Below are 18747 nucleotides of genomic sequence, written 5' to 3'. Positions count from 1 at the left end.
ATGATATAAGGAAATGTACAAGGGGACTTACTTTGTGGCTAAAATCATGTTTTTCCTTGTCATTTGGTCGGCTGGATCTGTGTATGTACGACAGTTATACTCGGCACATTGTCGGGATGGGAACTCGGTCTCGCACAAATAACCATAGTCACGGGCTAACCGCACTGACTCGCCTATAAAATATAAAACATTAACTTATAATATATCATAGATAATACACAAAAACATTTGGAATGTTTATATTTTCGTCTTGTCTGTAGATATGTCTACGCATTTCGTTTTCATATCAAGTTTATTTAAGTCATAACTAAGTTTTGATTTATCAGACAGCGAGTTGGTTGAGTCGTGTTATAACCTAGCTAATACAGCATATGTTTCTCTTAGTGCGTACGATATTTCAGATTCATTAAGCCAGCGTGTATTTCCAGGACCCTTCGGTCACGCATGGCTGATTTCACTCTCCCCATCTATCATCCATGTCGTCGCCGAGAAAGTAAAATATTTTAGACCAGTCGGCCGTTGATCAATGATGAGAATACATACCAGCCGCTTCATTTTCGTAAGGTGTGAATCACTTTCAATATATTCTACAATTACCGGAGTTTATTTTTCTTGATACGAGAAAATCGACGATCGAATCGACTGAATTTGTGATTTATAATTTGACAGCAGGTGCTGGTAATCAAGTAGCGTGACGTCATCCTCGCTTGAAAGAATTCGGTGTTGTGGTGTGTACTACACACTGACTATGTGATAGGTAAGAGTATGACTGTTAACTTGTACCTCCACTTTGTCAACCGTAGCTGTACTGTCTTACCTTAAAACCTGCAGCTCGCTCATGTGTCACCTTATAAATCTTATCTGATCTTTGAAACGGTAGACAATTGAAAAACTTACAACTTTATTCTAGTTAAATATCTCTAACAGTAATGTATGCGGCGGAATGTTTGTGCATTGAAAACATTCCAGGAGAAGTATATTTCAATTAAATTTACCTTCGACAAGTGACGTGAGTAGAGTAACATTGGCAGCCTTCCTTCGTCCAGCTGGCAAACTCAGTCCGATTTTGTCCAGCTTGTCCCGGAGTGATCGTCCGCCATTTTTAGACTTGGCTCTGAATAAAACAAAACAGTATTATTAACACAAGAGTACACATGGTTGTAATATTTACTGGACACATCATGGGCTTTAGTTGAACGGGTCAGGATTAATTCAAATTAAATACTTCAATGAAGTAACCAACAATTACAAAGCCATACTTGAAATTATCCTAAATATACATTGACGCCTTATAATACTATAGTCAAATATACGCTGGTAAGATTTCATAATCAACCTCCTTGATTCTTGAACATTAAAGTGAATAAAAAATCCTTGTTACGAAATATTAGGGATTAAAAAAGACTGTTAGTTTCGCCAAGGAAAGATAATCCATGTATTGTTTAAAGTGTTGATGTTGGATTATCTGCTCTTGACGGTAACGCCTGGTACGGGTATTATAACACTGTAGAGCTCTCACAGTCGGGATATTTACCCTAGCACCTAATACCACTAATCCTCTAACTACTCCGTCAAATATATATACAACTAGGGCCACAACCGCTTATTCCCTAGGTAGAGTTACCAGTTTGCTATTTCGGTTAACACCTATTTCGATACTAACGCCACCTTCACTGAAGGTGTCGGAACAGATATGTCCTGTCAGCGGTTGAACACAGGCCGGATGTTTCCTAAACTAGCCCGTGTTATGTTCCGCTAAAGACAGGCCGGGTATCTGGGCAGTTGTTTGAAAAACTGCACCCCGGTGGGCAGGCCATTGTCGTTTAGCTCTTCTACAAATCCTCACAATTGTACCGCAAACACTAATGACGAGGTTCGCAGTTTCACGCATCACGTGACCTTATTTTAATGAAGTCAAATTGTACAGCGGTTCTAAAGACATATCAGATGGCAGGACAAGAATATCCTAGGGGGTCTTCTATCAGGTGTACTGAAAAACGCCTACCCATACCAGACAATATCGTCTTCAGATGTGGTTAGTTACCAGTCGGAGAAAACTTTACAATATTATTACTTCGAAAATATACCGCGCGTGTATCCATAGTAAATCTACATACCTGCGTAGTACACCTCCCAAAAGTGACGCATTGAGACATTCAGGGGGAGACAACCGCCTCTGTACTTCGGCTACTGTGACCTTGTATTTTGATGTGGAACTAAGCAGAGAAAGACGACCGGGGACAGAACAGAATACATCGCTAGGCGAGGACACACCGGAGATAACAAGATCTTTGTTGTTTTCATTCTTCTGTCGGATACCTGAAAAACAAATAAAGTCAGTTAAATAACTATACAATCCAATCCTGTATGATATGCCCGTTGTTTTACAAAGCACTAAATAAGAATTTTCCAAATATAAAAATTTGAACGTTTGAGTCTGCTTATGGCACTAGGAGGTTAGGTTTGAGAGGCAGAAGTGAGAATTGCTTCACAGAAGAGTATCAATACTTGTGTTCCACTCGTGTGCAAGGCGCTTGAAATTGGAACATTGTTGTTTCCAAGGCGGCCTGATAGCTTCGAAATCTGGCAGTCTAGGGAAAGGGAAGAGGCCTTTTACTTCAATTTCATAAATTGGGAGAGAAGGGCGCGGACACATAATCTGTGAGTAATTTCTTCTCATTAGCTCCGATCTTAGAAATATTCACTCGAACAGAATTAATTCAATTTTCCTCACGCTTCCCTTCTCGGCTCGGTAATGATACAGATTAGCTAATTATGAAGCACACATCCTTAGTCACTAGCCAGAGTTGTTAAACCAAAATACTCTATGTTTATTCAAATTAGAAACGATACTCGTAGTAAAAAGAAGAATATAGGACATTTTTCAAAGGCATCAAAACAAAGAATGTAAGACTTGGTCTAATTTACTTCATGATCAATATTTGAAGATGATGTATATTGGCTGGTGACTTGAATCAGAGTCAGCGTCAGTTCCTAATCGAGAGGACAGAGTAGGGCGACTGTGCCTTATGAAATTAACTGCTATCCCATTGCAGTGACGATTGGGCAAACAAAGACTCCCCCAGAAATTTCATTAAGTAAAACCGCCACTGTTTACATCCACCTAAGTTAGGCTTCTAATTGGTCCACGATTAGAATATTACAACTTAGAGTCCTTTCCTCAAATATTGCGATCGATCGTTTCTTGCAATATTCCAGAAGATGCCAAAACTATCTAGGGTAATTTAATTGCCGTTATAACCGGAAGTGTCTTTTACAGAGACGCCATATTTGTTTTGTACCTATAACGCCTATATGACTCCAGTTTCAAAAGAAATGGGAACGCGCATACAAAAAACATATTTGTGAATTAATTGTAGAACTAACAAGGGTGGTTTGAGTTTAAACACAGCTACAAGAGCAAACACTTAAAATTCTGAGATTCTTTGAAGGTAACAAACTAACTGGGTAGAAGAGCTATCAAGTTTAAACAACACTGTAACAAATCTGTTCATATAAAAGAAACAGTTAGAAGGGAGTGTATTAATATTCAATAGAGGAACTCATACCCACTCTTAAAAAGACTGGCGACCTGTTTGAGTTTGGTACAGTAGGGTTGTACGTGAAAGCTATATTGGGCCTAAATGAACATTCGTTGCATGCCGACTGTGTCGGGGTCATATTGAGGTTTTATTGGAAATTTCTAATGCATGATCTGTTTATCTCAATACGTAAATAATATATCATTAATTTTCACGAGATTTAGACTCTGGGGACAGGAAAAACGTGAAATGATCATGGTTCCGATAGTTTGTTGATATTCTACAAGAAAGGATGTACATATTTTTTTTTATTTATATGGATAAAACGGAAGTAGTCGTAAAGTAATGTCATGTGTGATTAGCGACTGGTACTTCCCCCAGGGACCTGTTGGCGTCTTGATCTGTTTACATATAAAGTCTCGTGTCAATATAAGTAATACCTAAGTAGCGGTGTCTAACACCAGCCCGGGGGTATAACAGAATTTTACTTCCGTAAATACGACCTATACCGAGACACAGAATACGTTACACACCATTCAGTGGTGTGTTTTAATTTCTGACGATATAATACTTAAATAAATTACCATAACGAATTTACATTTTCTTTGTTAGAGAAAATACAATTCGAATTGAAGCACTCAATTTTATAGGGGTCGACATATGCTTGTGAAGGAAAGAACTGCTTATGCAATCAGAGAAATGGATGATTTCTACGACTTTCGTTAAAAGCATTTTCTTTACTGGCCTTATAATGACTAATGAGTTGTGGGGAAGCTTCAAATCTCTTATCAAAATCTTTCATTTTAATATCACATTCCACATCCAAGATTGGTCAAAAAACGACTTCATTAAAGAATTTCCAAAATGTATGGTAAAAAACAACTATGTTTTTTAATTTAACTGACGCTGGCAGCCTTTAAAGTTATAATATTGAACTCAACTGTGTGTAACGGAGAGCAAAGGGCATGAAACTATCGCTAAAATGTCTCAATCATGGCTTCTGAGCAGCGCCACCTGCTGGTTCACGTAGGAGGTAGAATCAATATCCTACCGTATCTAAACAATCCGAAAAACTACTTCATCCAAGTTTTATCGAGGCGAACATCAATAATATTTAAGAGGTTCAATTATTGCTTTTAATTTCTTTACGAAGAAATGTTTTACCGGAAAGGTATTTCGATTCAAAATCGATTTTCACGGGGCTTTCTTTTGAATAGTTTTTTGTTCGTACTTTTTAAATATAATTTAAATGTAACCAAGAATTGCTTCTCACGAAATGAACATATATGGGTATATATATGTTATTAGTGAAAGCTTAGAAATTACTTCGTGTCTTGACATTTTATTGGCGAATGACGTAATTTAGGCGGAGAGAACTTGGCGGAAGAGTTGAAAATAATAACTGAAATCGAAAGCGGACTTACCTTTCCGGATCACTCCGTGGTTGTGCTCCCCTGAGATGAAGCTAGTCGTATCCTCCAAGCCAGCCTGCAAAATAAAACCAAAATCAATTCTGGTGAATTTTCATCCTTACAACACATCATACATTATCTAATTGATTCGGCTTAAAATGAAAATTTCGTGTGGAAATGTCAAAAAGCAAAATCTTTAGAGGAAGTTGCCATGGCAACTTGGTTGACTACAGGTTTTCGATGATTGAAGATTCGCATTCATCTGCGGTATACGTCACGATTTGACGACACACTATCAATCACGGCAGGTAGATCACAGATCCGGGCACCTGCTGTAGCTAACAACAGTCTGCAAAGTGGACATTCTAGATGTCAAACCAAACACATTTATTTTCTTCATGCTAGCTTATTTTTGTTGGTCCATAAATTCTTAGCAAGTAGCATGGTGGTGAAAAACTTTAAATTTTAAATGTCGGCTTCCAAAATAGCTTCACCGTAAGTTAAGACAATAAAATGTTCTAACTTGGCTATGGTTGTATATAGGATTTAGCCCCCGTCAGTTTAGAGTGTACATGTGAATATACATCTATTCTTTATGGTCGCTCTGTCATGGACGTGACCGGTGATTTGGAGCGGAAATAAGCGATCGCAAGTTCCTCTACAGGTAGATTCTCTATTAAATAGCCGTGACAGGTGATGTCTGTGCTTAAAGCTCTGTCGTGAAATCAGCTATACACTACTGTTTACATGAATCCGACGAGATAACTGAACAGGTTTATTTTTAAATTATTATATTTTTCTCCTTTGTAACTTTTAGTTGCATTGTGAAAAACTACATACTGTTCTTAAACCCAGAACGACCTCATTTATCTTTAAAAACATCTTTTATCATTAGATTATTATTTTAGTCTATTTTTCTCTCTTCTATATAGGATATTGTACAGATATCTAGAAATAGATTTATACAATAACGGTTTTAATGTTACCCTAGGCAGTCCGTTTAATACGATATGCTACAATAAAGAGATTTCTAGAGAAAATGTAGCAAAATGTTATGCCTCATAACACTGAAGGTATTTACACCTGTAGTCACTCGGAAATCGTGGACTTAAATATGTTTTTTAAATTCATTCAAATCACTTTTTTTCCAAATTGAATTACTTATTTCAAAGTGTGAATTTGAAAATTGATATAATTTGATTTATCAACAATTACAATCTTTCCCTCTGCATAGGAATTAATAATTCAAGCTAATAAATACAAATAATATGTAAATAAAATTCGAAAATCTGCTTGGTTTTATCCTAAATTTAAAATAGTATTACTAAAAATTTTGCCTATGATTATCTTTATTATGTAAATTCAAATATATATATATATTTTAATTTAGCTTTGCCCTAATTATTTTTTGGGGAAAATATAGCTTTTCTGAAATTAAATAAAAAATATTTTTCCTGTAATGGATTCCATAGGATCAAGGATGTTTTCTTAACTTATCAATGGGTAAACTTATTCTGCAGATATTTGAGAATTCACGACATATAGGCAATTCGAAAAGCATTGGGCTGTGTCCACTATTGAAAGGAGATGGTGGTCATAGTAAACACTAGCGTTTGAGGTTTGTCCGAAATGACCGGGTAGGTACTAGGAACAGGAATGACCACTTACGTCATTGCTGTCCGGCCTACATTGTCCAGTTTGATAAATGACCCTTACATTTCCATGGATATGGGTCGAGTTGGACTGGAGATGACAAAAGCCGCCCCTCCCCTCGCCTCGAAATTGTTTTGTTGATCTATCATGCATTACAGGTGAATGGAGGTATTCAAGTCGGACTGTTTACATAGAGATTTAATTAAAAACCAACATTGATATAGCGGATGAGGTTGATACCAGAGCTAGGCTTTTATACTGGTCAATTCAAGTGGAAGGTCCAGATTTGAGGATAAACACCAAGTAATAGGCAATGGCCTGCCCTGTCTTATATAACCACGGAATGGACAGAATCTCCGAATCTTGTCCAAATAAAGATTAGTATTTAAATAAACACCGGCAAGATATTTTACTTAATTAAACCAGTACTAATGGAAATAAATCTTATTTTATCCGAAAATGTAGAAACAAAATATTTTTACAATTACTTCTACTAAAATTGTTCTATCGTTGTGCTTTATATTAATTTATCATCAGAAATAAAGAAGTAAACAGACCATAACACATATGCTTTTAGTCTCGCTTGGATGATTTATATTTCCGAGGCTGGAAAACGTAAAATGTGAGTATGAATGTCACAAAGGAGTGTAATTTGTGCGATATGCCCTGGACAGGTAAAATAGTCCTTTGTAGTTAATTCAAAATAGCTTGTTTAATAAAAACCTATAAATCTAAAATTAACATCTTCATTTGGTCTTTTTTTCCAAGTTGTGAGCTGTTTTTATATAAAATGTCACAGAGGTAAAATCTTGAATAAAATTACATTAAAATATTACAAAAGAAAGTGTCGGCCCGAATTAAGTTGTTTCAATATCTAAACACGGAAATAAGATTTTTGCGATAAAAGAAGTGATTCGGCGCCACAGTGGAGCTGTCGACGGGCGCTAAGTTTGACTCACCCTATTTTGATAATTTAGTGACAATTTGTACTCCGGGTGATAATGGAGAAAGGTTGGGTACGGGTATAATCTACTTGTAGTTATAGGGGAATACTAAGTGTACACAGAATTAACTAAAACTTATCTTGTTTTAATAATATAATTGTCGTATTTTTAAAATAAAAAACTACAGTTTCTATATTTTGATTTAGAATGTCATATTTTGTATTTAAAAAGCAGATTATCTATTTGTTTAAGAATAATTCATGTGTAAACATTTCTATTGTTAGTTCCTTTGTGTATGGTGAATGTAAATAAATCTATATAGCCCGAGGCAAGGCAGACTATCATTGTAAATCGGCACTAGTAAGATATTAAAATAAAACAGTTACTTTTCAAATAAATAAATATACGAATAAAAAAATAAATTGAAACATAATTTGGTGAATAAATTGATAAATAAATAACAATGAATTTCCAAGTTAAAACATTAAAGAAAATGGTAATGTTTTGTCGGCAATAATCTGAGGTTTACTTCCTTGAGGTTAATTTAAACAATCTTATTAAAATTGTCGTCTTTAAATCTTTTTCGGTTCTTTTAATTTCTAAATTAATTTTGGTAGTAATTATTGGTGAGCTCTGTGAATTATTGCGATAAAATTAACACATGAATGTAGTTAATAAAATGGCCCCAATTTTTCATGCCGACGACTGTAAGAAATCTGGTACTAGTGTCGTTCAAAATTACCTCAACATTCGACGATCAATTAGGGGAGAGATCCTTTCTGCCACCTCTAACTCTCACTTCATTCATTGGCGAGTTGTAACTCCCCAATTACAACACAAACTTAAACGATATTTCATAATAATTTCTACGAGTGGAGCGCGACGAAATTTTCTGAGGTAGAATATTGTAACCCGAGATTGTGTCTATGCGATTTTAATGATAGACATTGAGGAAATATATGGCTTTAGTAACCGACAATTTGTTGAGAGAGGTTGGGAGATCTTTGGTGGACGATGTTAGCTATGGTATAATACTCGTGTGACGCTATAGTAATGACCGGAGGTGTCGATATAATTTGATATTACTGCGGCTGTGTCTAATGACAAGAAAAGTCGTGACGACTCAATAACCATACATGGAAAACACCGAATTCCCTCCACAATCTAATCGTCGACAAGTCGAGAAATTAATTTTATGTTTTTCTTTATTATATTTATTAAATTAAGACAGAACATAAAAATAAACTTACCTGATGAACTCCGTCGTCTAAAACTTGTAAACCGTTTCCTGTGTGTATATTTAAAATGGTGGGATCCTGATCAAAACCAAGATGATGTCCTCCAGGAACAAGAATATCCGGGCGTCTCATTCCACCGTAGTCCGTTCTCCGGGGGTCGTGAGGGGCTGGGAGCCCGTGGTGCATGTTGTGTATTCCATCTTCCCGGGGTCGGAGTACGTTCCGTGAGTCGGGGGTGTGGAGCTGATGGTAGTGCTGTTGTGATACAGTCCCTTGGTGAAAACTTCCCAAATGTGAGTAAGAGTCCGAATTAAAATGAGGGTGATGGAATTCCATACTTTGTTGTGATGGTAGATTGTAGGGAGGGGGAAAGTAAGGAGGCTGGAAATCTGATGTAGGTGTGTGGGAGAGACGTGGGGCCGGAGGGAATGACCCAGCACTCGAAGTGACCAATTGTCCCAATCCCTGGCTGCTGACCACATCTCGACGGTCCTGAAAAATATCAAAAACATATAGTTTAGTTATATATAAAATTAAGTCCCGACAAAAAATATAAATGAAGATCAACCATATGGAATTACGCATACCAAACAGTCTTATATCAAATAACAATACTAGACAGAATTAATTAACTAATATGTATATAAAAAACAATCGTAATAAAAACCCTGAAATGTCAATAAAACGTATAATGTCCTCGGGAACGCCTAAAGGTATATATAATCACCTCGGAGTCGATGATACCGAAAGCCGAAGGCATGGTTGTGACTTGAGGTTTGTAGTACTGAGAATTATGATCCAAGTCCGTAATACTGCCTGTTCCCGTTACAACACCTTTCTGTGGTCCCCCTACTTCCTCTGCAGTAGCCCCAATATGATTGTGTCCCACGGGACTGACTTGTGCCATACCGGGGGTCACGCTCTCACTAGTGCTACCCCACGGGACAGCCAACAGAATACGATTGTCACAGCACTATAGAATTCCTCCATGTAGCATAATTTAGCACGGTGATTTTTTTCCAGATGTAAATATTTGAAGATAATGTTCTAAGAAAGTCTACAAGAAAAACTGTTATCCCTAAATCCTTGTATACAGTCCGATCGTGGTGTGTACTACAGACAAGACACTAGCGCTCATCTCGCCCAGAGGCACGATTTCTAAATAAACCGCGAGCTAAATGACTGCTTATACCGCTGGGACAGCCCACGGTTCACTGCGGCTGCATGGAAGACACGTGGGGGCGGGGCTTACCACTCTTTGACGCCTATGATTGGATCGGCGTCCTGCATGGATGATTGGTTCGGAGTAATACCGGTTTAGCCCCGCCCACACGCCACGATCTAGCTTTCGATCAAGTGGAATTTCGTATGTAATAAGATCTTTGCTCGAACAATGGGGAAATTTCTCTTTAAAATATATTATGAAATTATAAAAATGATAAAAAAGCGAGATAGTAAATATCGTAATATTATCGAAAAGGACAGCAAATAAAAATTATTTTACTATGAAAAAAAAACTTTTTTTTTCAACAAAAATATGTTTAAATTATATTTCGAGTCGAAGAAATTAAAGCTAAAAAAATACAAATTCATAGCATTACACAGCGAAAGTTACTCATTGAATGATATTACGTTTGTAAGTATATAAACCTGTTTTCCGTGAGTATATCCTGTTTGTAAGAATAACAATGAGTAAATACATAGAGTCAATAAAAACACATTTCTTTGTCATCAAAGCGCTGGTGCGGCGCGGTAATCGATTTTAACAGAAGGTTTATAACTCTAAGACAACACATTACGGGATAAGACCGGTCTTTCTTGTTACGTCATTAAGCCAAGATGAAATTGAGTACCTGTGTCTTTCTGTCAATTAGTTAATAGGATTTTAAGTTTATTTCTTAGACGAACAACTGGCGACAACTTGCTTCAGTGTCAAAACAAAAGATTTTTTGAGCAAAAAAAGTTGGAAGAGAAATCGGGACTTAGAATGGATGTTGTAATCTCATTACCTAATTCACACACTGCCGTTACCCGATTTGTATGGTAATACTCGGGAAATCAAATTAAGTAGAAATTAATGTATTTAGCCTCGTGGGACTCTGGAGACTAAAACATCCTAAAATCAAGGCCTCGTGTTGTATATTATAATTTCCCTATAAGCATACAGATGTTGTCATACATATTACATATATTGTTATTTACCTGGAAATCATCGGTTGTTCCACTGACGTCATACATAACTACGGGGTCTTCCATATTTCAACTAAAATCTGTTTTAAGTTGTACAAGCTGAAGGGCTATACTGTCAACACAGATTTGTCAGATAGGTTGAAGGCTATGATAAAATTCTTCGGGTTTCTTTGATGTTCAGAAATCAGGGTATCATAAGATAGAATTGATCTTATAGTAGGATATGGTTGTATTTCAATGTCTGATCAGTTACAACTGAATGTACTGATCTGTACCTTACAGGGTGTATATATAGTCATCTGCTCGGGGGTGGAGCTGAGTACCCCGACCCTCGGAGTAGCTCTCTCTCCCTGGGTGTCAGGTCCATCCAAGCGTAGTGAGGAAGACTGCTAATTATCACTCGCCTCACCCCCGGGACCCATCAGTCTAATTAAAACATCTCATTACCTACACCATAGGCGCGTTAAGTGGATAATTAAAATATTTAAAAATTAAGTCAGACCAATTTATTGTTTTAATTGTAAAAATAAATACTTTTGTTTGTTATAAGTTAAGTGACACATCCTCTAATTATATGTTTACTAAATACCACATATCAATTATTAATTAATCAATTAATCAGTTTGTACTCCTAAAGTTTTCACGGTGAGAAAAGGAAAGACATTTTCTGACTATAGCAGTCTTTTTATTATCAAGGACTTAAATTTATAATATGTAGTTATAAGGATGTGATGAATGATGAATTTGGTAAAGAATCTGGAATTAATATGTCCTCATATCTCCATATTTGTATTTGATCAGAGAATGGGAAATATTCAGATATACAACCAAAAATGTCACAAACTGTAAGTACCTTATCTTAATATCATAACTTGGAAACATATGTACATGTCTCTATTTCCGCTTTTTATTAACCTAACTTCACTTTAAAGTCATTTTCACTTTATCAATTTATTTCTTAGGGGTATGATACATTTAGAAAAGCTCGAATATTGAATTATTGTTTTAAATATATAACCTTCGAATCTGTGTGTATAATGTTTACATGTAATATGTCTATATACATTTACGTGTACGAATGTCAGAGTAACACATACAAATTATATTAATCATCAAGATATAAAGTCATGACGTAGAAAATGCTTCGGCTAAACCCCATCTTAAACAATTCGAAAGAATAGCATTAGTAAAAAAAAACACAATGTGTATTATCAAGGATTTATATATGAGAATTCTTGGTATTATGTACAATTAAATAGAAATCGCTTTGTATTGTTATTGATATGCATATCTCTATATTGTATGTAAGAATTGAAGAACTACACACAATATATAAATAGATTGTGTAAAATTTGCTTCTGACTGAACTCCATTTTACACTTTTTCGATATTGGAAAGAAGAAGGTAAGGAATCAAAAAGATACCACAAACATTTATTAGATATACATTCATTTATAAATCATGCTTATATTTATGAAAATTGCGCGTACATTTATCTATCCTTGCTGTACACAAGAGATTTAGATAATTTACTCTCTGAGTCCCTGTTAACACGTAAAAACCATAAATACAAACGGTTCCATTCATTAATTACTGGTGTGTCCCGATGTGTATTGAACCAAACGTCAATTATGATTTCTAGTTATCGATGCCAATGGGGATGATTCTATATAAGGATCGAGGCACTACTGGTAAACAGCTGATATGTAAATTTATTGATTTATTCTGTAACACTATAGACAGGTGCTTGTATAAATGTATTCTAACGGGACAGTGTATAGGTCGCATATATTGCTATAAAAATGAATATGCAGAGTAAATTTGCCTTTCACTTATGACAGAGTTTGCTTTACCTTTCTACGATTCTGCATAATGGTAACACGAACATTGTAAGGGACAGTTTTTGTCTAAAAAAGAATAAACTCCACGAGAAACATCCATACATAAGTTCATGTGCGATTTTTTTTCTTCTCAACATTTAATAATAATGTTTCTAGCAGTCTATCCTTAAATTCTATACATATTCTGCATTCAAATGAGGAAACCGATACGCACATAGAACACAGTAATTTATTTTTTGAAATGTGTTTATGATTAAGGTATATTGTGTAACTAAGCTGTTTTACTTAGTAAATATAGCTTATTACTAAAACTAGACATGAAAACTGTTAAAGTGAAATGTGCCACGTTTTCTATATAGTAATCCATTGGAAATTATATATTTTAATGACTTAAGCTGTCAAAATCATTCAAAGGCACGGAAAAAACATGCTTGATGCTTTATAAACATTTGCAACAACACAGACGTTATGTACAGTAATGTTCTTGTTTTTATGCTTTATATATATCTAGATGAAAAGATATCTGAAAAGTCCCTTAATAATAAATTATTTCAATGCAAGCTATAAAAGTGAAATTGTAGGCCACAACTTAGCTTCATAGTTTGGCAGTATATACTCATTTCTCTGCCTTGTATACAATAATATAATGATTATCGGCAGTACTGCCAAAAATCATATTGAACTCTTCTTTGATTTGTAAAATTAAGTTCTCTGCATTGTATGTATTGTAATTCTCAAAATGTTGGTGATACTTGGTGTAGACCAATGAGCGTATCAATAAATGACAACAAAAAGAAAAGTAGCTCATTTTAAGAGACAGATGATTCGGTCTATACTTGGTGGTGATCGAATAACATATCAAAAGCTCTTGATTGGTGAGTATGCAAATTACGGCACATATCACTTTTAACATATAATTACTACTTCTCTAAAGCTACATATGCGTACATTAACCCATACATATTATAAAAGGAATTACTCGCAATTGAACGTAACCAACAAATCTACTCTTTCTTTTTTCTAAGTATTTTGTTTTCTTGAAAGATACTTATAGAAATGCTTGAAGCATTTGAAGACATCTATGCTAACTTTTCTATGCTTGAATTTTATGTTAAAATGTCAAATAAATATAGACTGAGAGATTGCCGATAAACAGGATCAATTGCATATACTATCCAGAACAGATATAAACTGTGTATAATGTCAAATTAAATAACTGACAGTAATATAAATAACGAGAGATCCCTATCGCATATAACCGGAAGCACGAAAAGCCTCGTAAACACCGGAGACAAAAGGCGGTTCACTGATTACGATCGAGAAACAATAGCAAGTAGATCATTGTCAAGATCATGTAAATTTCCTATTGTTAAGCTATTTCGAGTTGCCAGTTTGAGTGGACAGCGGTCAGCTAAGTCCAGCTGAAGTCCAGACACGCCCGCGAGACATGCACAAGTACGCTACATTAGGTGGCCTGAAAATGTAAACAACTTACAATGTAGACCGCTTCAGCGATTATGTTTCCTTAAAGTTTTATGACCAAGAACTTGTTATGTTTTTCTTTTAATTAACTCTCTATAAGGACGTTATTCAAACACTCTTGCGAAGGTTTTCCACAACCAAATCCAAAGGCATTGTAACAGCCGGACTCGGAATCGCTACAAATCCTCTGAAACATTGCAGTACACGACGAAAAACCATTCAATGGTTGTGAATTCTCCTTGACCACTTAAGTACATTATATAATTCGGACACACTTGAAGAGAACAACCTGCTGCGATTAGAGTGTTTAAAATTGAGATTAAACATCATAAAGGGCGAGCTAAGACGATTTGTGACCGTTTTTCTAGCCCTTTGATGGTTTTGTGGTCAGTCCAGAGATAGTTTAGCCAAGTATAGTACTGAACGGAGAGGTGTTGGATTTTTTGCAGTGTTATGTACCTGAAGTGTGGATTGGTATTTTTCGTAACAATAGAGCTTTACATACGGCCAGACAGCGAGGCGCTATCGTCACAATACAATAAACATTCTACTTGGACAAATTAATGTATTCCATTAAAACCAGAAACACATCTCTCTCTACACGGCCACCACAGTGCTCTGTGGAATTTAAAGGAGTGAAAAGCTATAGGGTAATGATACCGAGAAAATTGGCTTAACGTAACCAGATAAAATGTAGCGAGTGATACGACCAGGTACGACAGTGGTCACTTCACGCTGGTCAGTGGTCAGAGATTCCACAAGGTCAAGCTTTCCGCTGCGACTTTATACTATTTAAATGGTCAAAGTTAGGATAGAGACAGACCTCTGTCGATATTTTACTTAATGAATATGTATTAAGTGGCAATTAAAAGTACTTAGAGAAATTCCTTTAATGCTTATATAGGGATGAGTGGTGACGATTGACCTTGTGAGCACACAATTCTCCTACAGACAATTTCGAGTACATAATAAGTGACAAAACGTCCGTGTTCTTTTTCAAAACAATAAGATAAAACGATGCTTTCTTATAAGACTAGATTATTCAAATTTCTAACCACATGTTGTGAATCGGTTTTACTGCTTACCATGATTAGGATAAAATGTCCATTTCCAAAATAACAATTCGATAAAACAATGCTTTATTTTAGTCCACAAGATGATCTTGATTTCCCACCACCTGCCACATTTTATGAAATGTTGCTACTACTTAATATGTTTCGGATAAAACATCGTTGAATATAAAATGTGCAAAAAATGAGCATTAGAATTACGTCCGAGAATCCTTCTAGAGCTCCTCCACAGTACTAGTACCGACGGTATTTTTCTGTGTAAAGATCATGAAACGCCTCCAGCAAATTAAGTCAGCGTAATGTTGAGTTCACTGGGTACAGTCCGTGAAACATCCACAATGATAACACTAGATTTCTCATACATGGACCATATGTACTGATTAATATAAAAAAAATAGGATTAATGCTTAAAATAATTACACGTTGGCAGTCTCATTGGCTAAAAACTGCCTCAGTCAAGAGTTCAATGGAAACATTGATAGGTATTAGAATGGAAATGGAGAAATCGTACAACCAAAAATTGGTTATCCAATTTAAGATATTTTAATTTTAAAAAGATGGACATATTCAATGTTATATTACGATGTATTTAATAGAAGAATCCTTGATCTAGTAATATCAACTCATTCAAACCTTTCTGTACTGATGCAAATGATGACAACACAATAATTGTATTTAAGTTCTTAATTGACTACATTAAAAGTTTCAATGAGAAGCATTTTAATTCATCTTCTAAAGATGCTACACCGCCGAAGAATGGTATTTTCTATCTTAAAAAAAACAACAACCCAGAAGCAGGTTATTTTTTTTCTTCAGTTACAAAAGCTACTTACTTTACACTATTACCATCAATGAAAAGTTTGAGCTTCTGATTTTACTTGAGTATGAGATTATCTTCAATAATTAATTGCGTCCCAAAAAAAGTCGATGACGTCATGTCCTATACGGAAAGAAGAGCTGATTGCCAGACAACAAAAGCAAAACAAATTATGTTATATGTGTTTTTGTGTAAACATATATATAAACGACTACATGTCAATTATTGTCCAAAGCCTAAATAGTATTTATGCTCTGTCGGCGGTGGAGCATCTTTAAGCACAAAATGAATGTTTAAAAAATAGAGAGAGAGGGAGAAAATACGATTTCATTTTACATTTCCGTTGCTGTAATATGTTATGCTTGTTCATGGGAAATTACTGGTCAGTTCATTAATTTGAATCTAAAAGAAATATGTACATGGTAAAAAAAAAAAAAAATCATGATTGTAAATGACAGTCCTCTTTACTAGACCCCATATTACAATATAAAACCTTAACTATTGCTTTAAATGGCGAAAATAAGTAAAATTTAATTTTTTTCAAGAACAAATGCATTTTTAATAAAAGAAAAAATAATTGTAATTCTAGAATTTGTTTGAGCTATAATAATTGCATCTTTACTGGTGAAAAAAAATGAAATTCAATTCGATACTTTGTTTAATATAGAATATATAGTATGCTATAATAGTAATTATTGAAATAAATTAAATGAAATAAAATATATCAAAATAATTCATAGGTATTTGTGGTGGATGAAATCCGGAGTTCCCCAATAAAACTCAAAGTTGTGAGCTTATTGTTTAGTGACAAATCATGACATTTGTATTTTCACTATGACATATAATACTATCTGCTATGGTCTACATGACGATAAAAATGGATATTTATCGTTAAATGACATTTAAAAGACATTAAAAAGACGCCAGTCCTTCTGGTAGAGTAAAATAGAATGGGCTTCAAACCATGATATTTGTTTCTTTATCAAATCTGCACACGGATGCATTGTAGGTTATTCCCCAATTTTGGCAGTTTTAACCCCAGTAAACTAAAACAGATCTAGACCGAATAAAAAGGTACATTTTGCCCATTTGAAGACTGAAAAAGAAAGCGAGCTTGCAGATATGCACGAAACATTTACCAAAAAATCTGGTGACAAAACAGCAAAAACGTGTAAACACACAAAATTAAGAAAATAAAACAAAATGACAATGTGATTAGAGGATAAATGTATTCAAAATTTAGACGATACCACAAAAAGGAAACAATGGGATTAGGAAATATTATGGAAAAATGAAACAATAGAATGAGGGAAATTATAAGATAAGGATATCAGTCTTCGATTCAATTAGAAGATGGTATTAGTATCATTTAGGGACACGACTACATGGCAGACGACGTGGTAACACTTTCTGGGAAACACTCGATCTCCGACATACTCCAATATATCTTTTTATGACAGCAGAAGTCTACGTTAACAGAAAAATCATAACTGATAGTCTTCAGTCTGAAGTGATCTGATGGTAATTGATTATCTTACAAGGATTACAAGACTATATGATAACAGAAAACAGTAGATGGTTGTTTAAGGAGCAGAACCAACTAACGCTCCAGAGAGCGTTATTAATGGCTGTCGTCACAGAGCCAAATAGTGGTGTCAGGAAAGAAAAATACCACAGTCACCTGATGACAGAGAACCGGGCACCCTCCCAGGGGTTTCATCAGAGAGGTGTTGTGCCGTGGACAACGGCCGCTCGCGTGGGTCATCAGTGGTGGGGACTGTGGTTGGGTGATGTCGTCATGACAAACTACAATGTAGGATTAAACGGACGTAATGATTTGTCAAGTCTGTTAGTCCTGTAGTCATACTGACACCCAATAACCTACCATCATCAACTCTCCCATGTAACTACCAACAACTCCCTGTATGTATCACCTTGAACTTACCACCATCAACTCTTTACACAATCACTAACAAACTTCAGTATCTGTCATCATGTAACCAACAGCAACAACCCCCATGAGCTAGTTTACTCAGTTACCTTCATTTCCCACCACCCACCCACCCACCGTCCATGTCCACAGTAACCAACTGCTATCAACTCTCTGTCATTGTCATCGCGCTATCTTCTGCAACATTCAAAACCAACATATCTCTCCATATCCCCGTCACACACCTACCAATCACCCTCCCAATCCAACAACTATCATCTCTCCATCTTTCTCTCCATCAGATCAAGCTCCTATTCGTCACATACCCATTCGATCACTCTTTCAAACCAGCAAAGAAATATTTCTCAATCTTTATCATATAAGTATCCAAAGCTATCCTCCCAAATCAATTACTATCAAGTCTCCCTACCAGCGATACATAATCATCGGGCTTCTCAACCAAATTGACAATTAATCCTTGTCACAAAAGCATCCAAAACTTTCCACCCAAATAAACAATTATAAGGTCCCTCCATCCCCATCACCCAACTATCATCACACCCATTGTAACCTAAAACTCCCAACTCTCCATCTGTTTACCCTGTCTCCTGCCTGTCGAAGTTGTTAT

At 35.5% G+C, this 18747-nt stretch overlaps 1 protein-coding gene across 3 annotated transcripts in view; it reads right to left on the bottom strand.

Annotated features, from left to right (window-relative positions):
* The window catches only part of LOC138325081 (transcription factor AP-2-epsilon-like), a 37556-nt gene that overhangs the window by 1532 nt on the left and 17277 nt on the right, over positions 1-18747 (bottom strand). For 2 of the 3 annotated variants that reach the window (XM_069270466.1, XM_069270467.1), the window contains 5 exons: positions 8802-9281; positions 4967-5030; positions 2118-2319; positions 996-1114; positions 32-173 (listed from right to left, as the gene is read on the bottom strand). In XM_069270466.1, the coding sequence (XP_069126567.1) occupies positions 32-173; positions 996-1114; positions 2118-2319; positions 4967-5030; positions 8802-9281 (1007 nt within the window). Of the gene's footprint in view, positions 1-31; positions 174-995; positions 1115-2117; positions 2320-4966; positions 5031-8801; positions 9282-9516; positions 9958-18747 lie in introns of those variants that run through there. The other variant, XM_069270465.1, reaches the window with a different exon arrangement.

The sequence above is a fragment of the Argopecten irradians genome, chromosome 6 (genome assembly GCF_041381155.1).
Source record: "Argopecten irradians isolate NY chromosome 6, Ai_NY, whole genome shotgun sequence".
NCBI classification, from domain to species: domain Eukaryota; kingdom Metazoa; phylum Mollusca; class Bivalvia; order Pectinida; family Pectinidae; genus Argopecten; species Argopecten irradians.
This window is presented reverse-complemented; position numbering and strand designations above follow the sequence as displayed.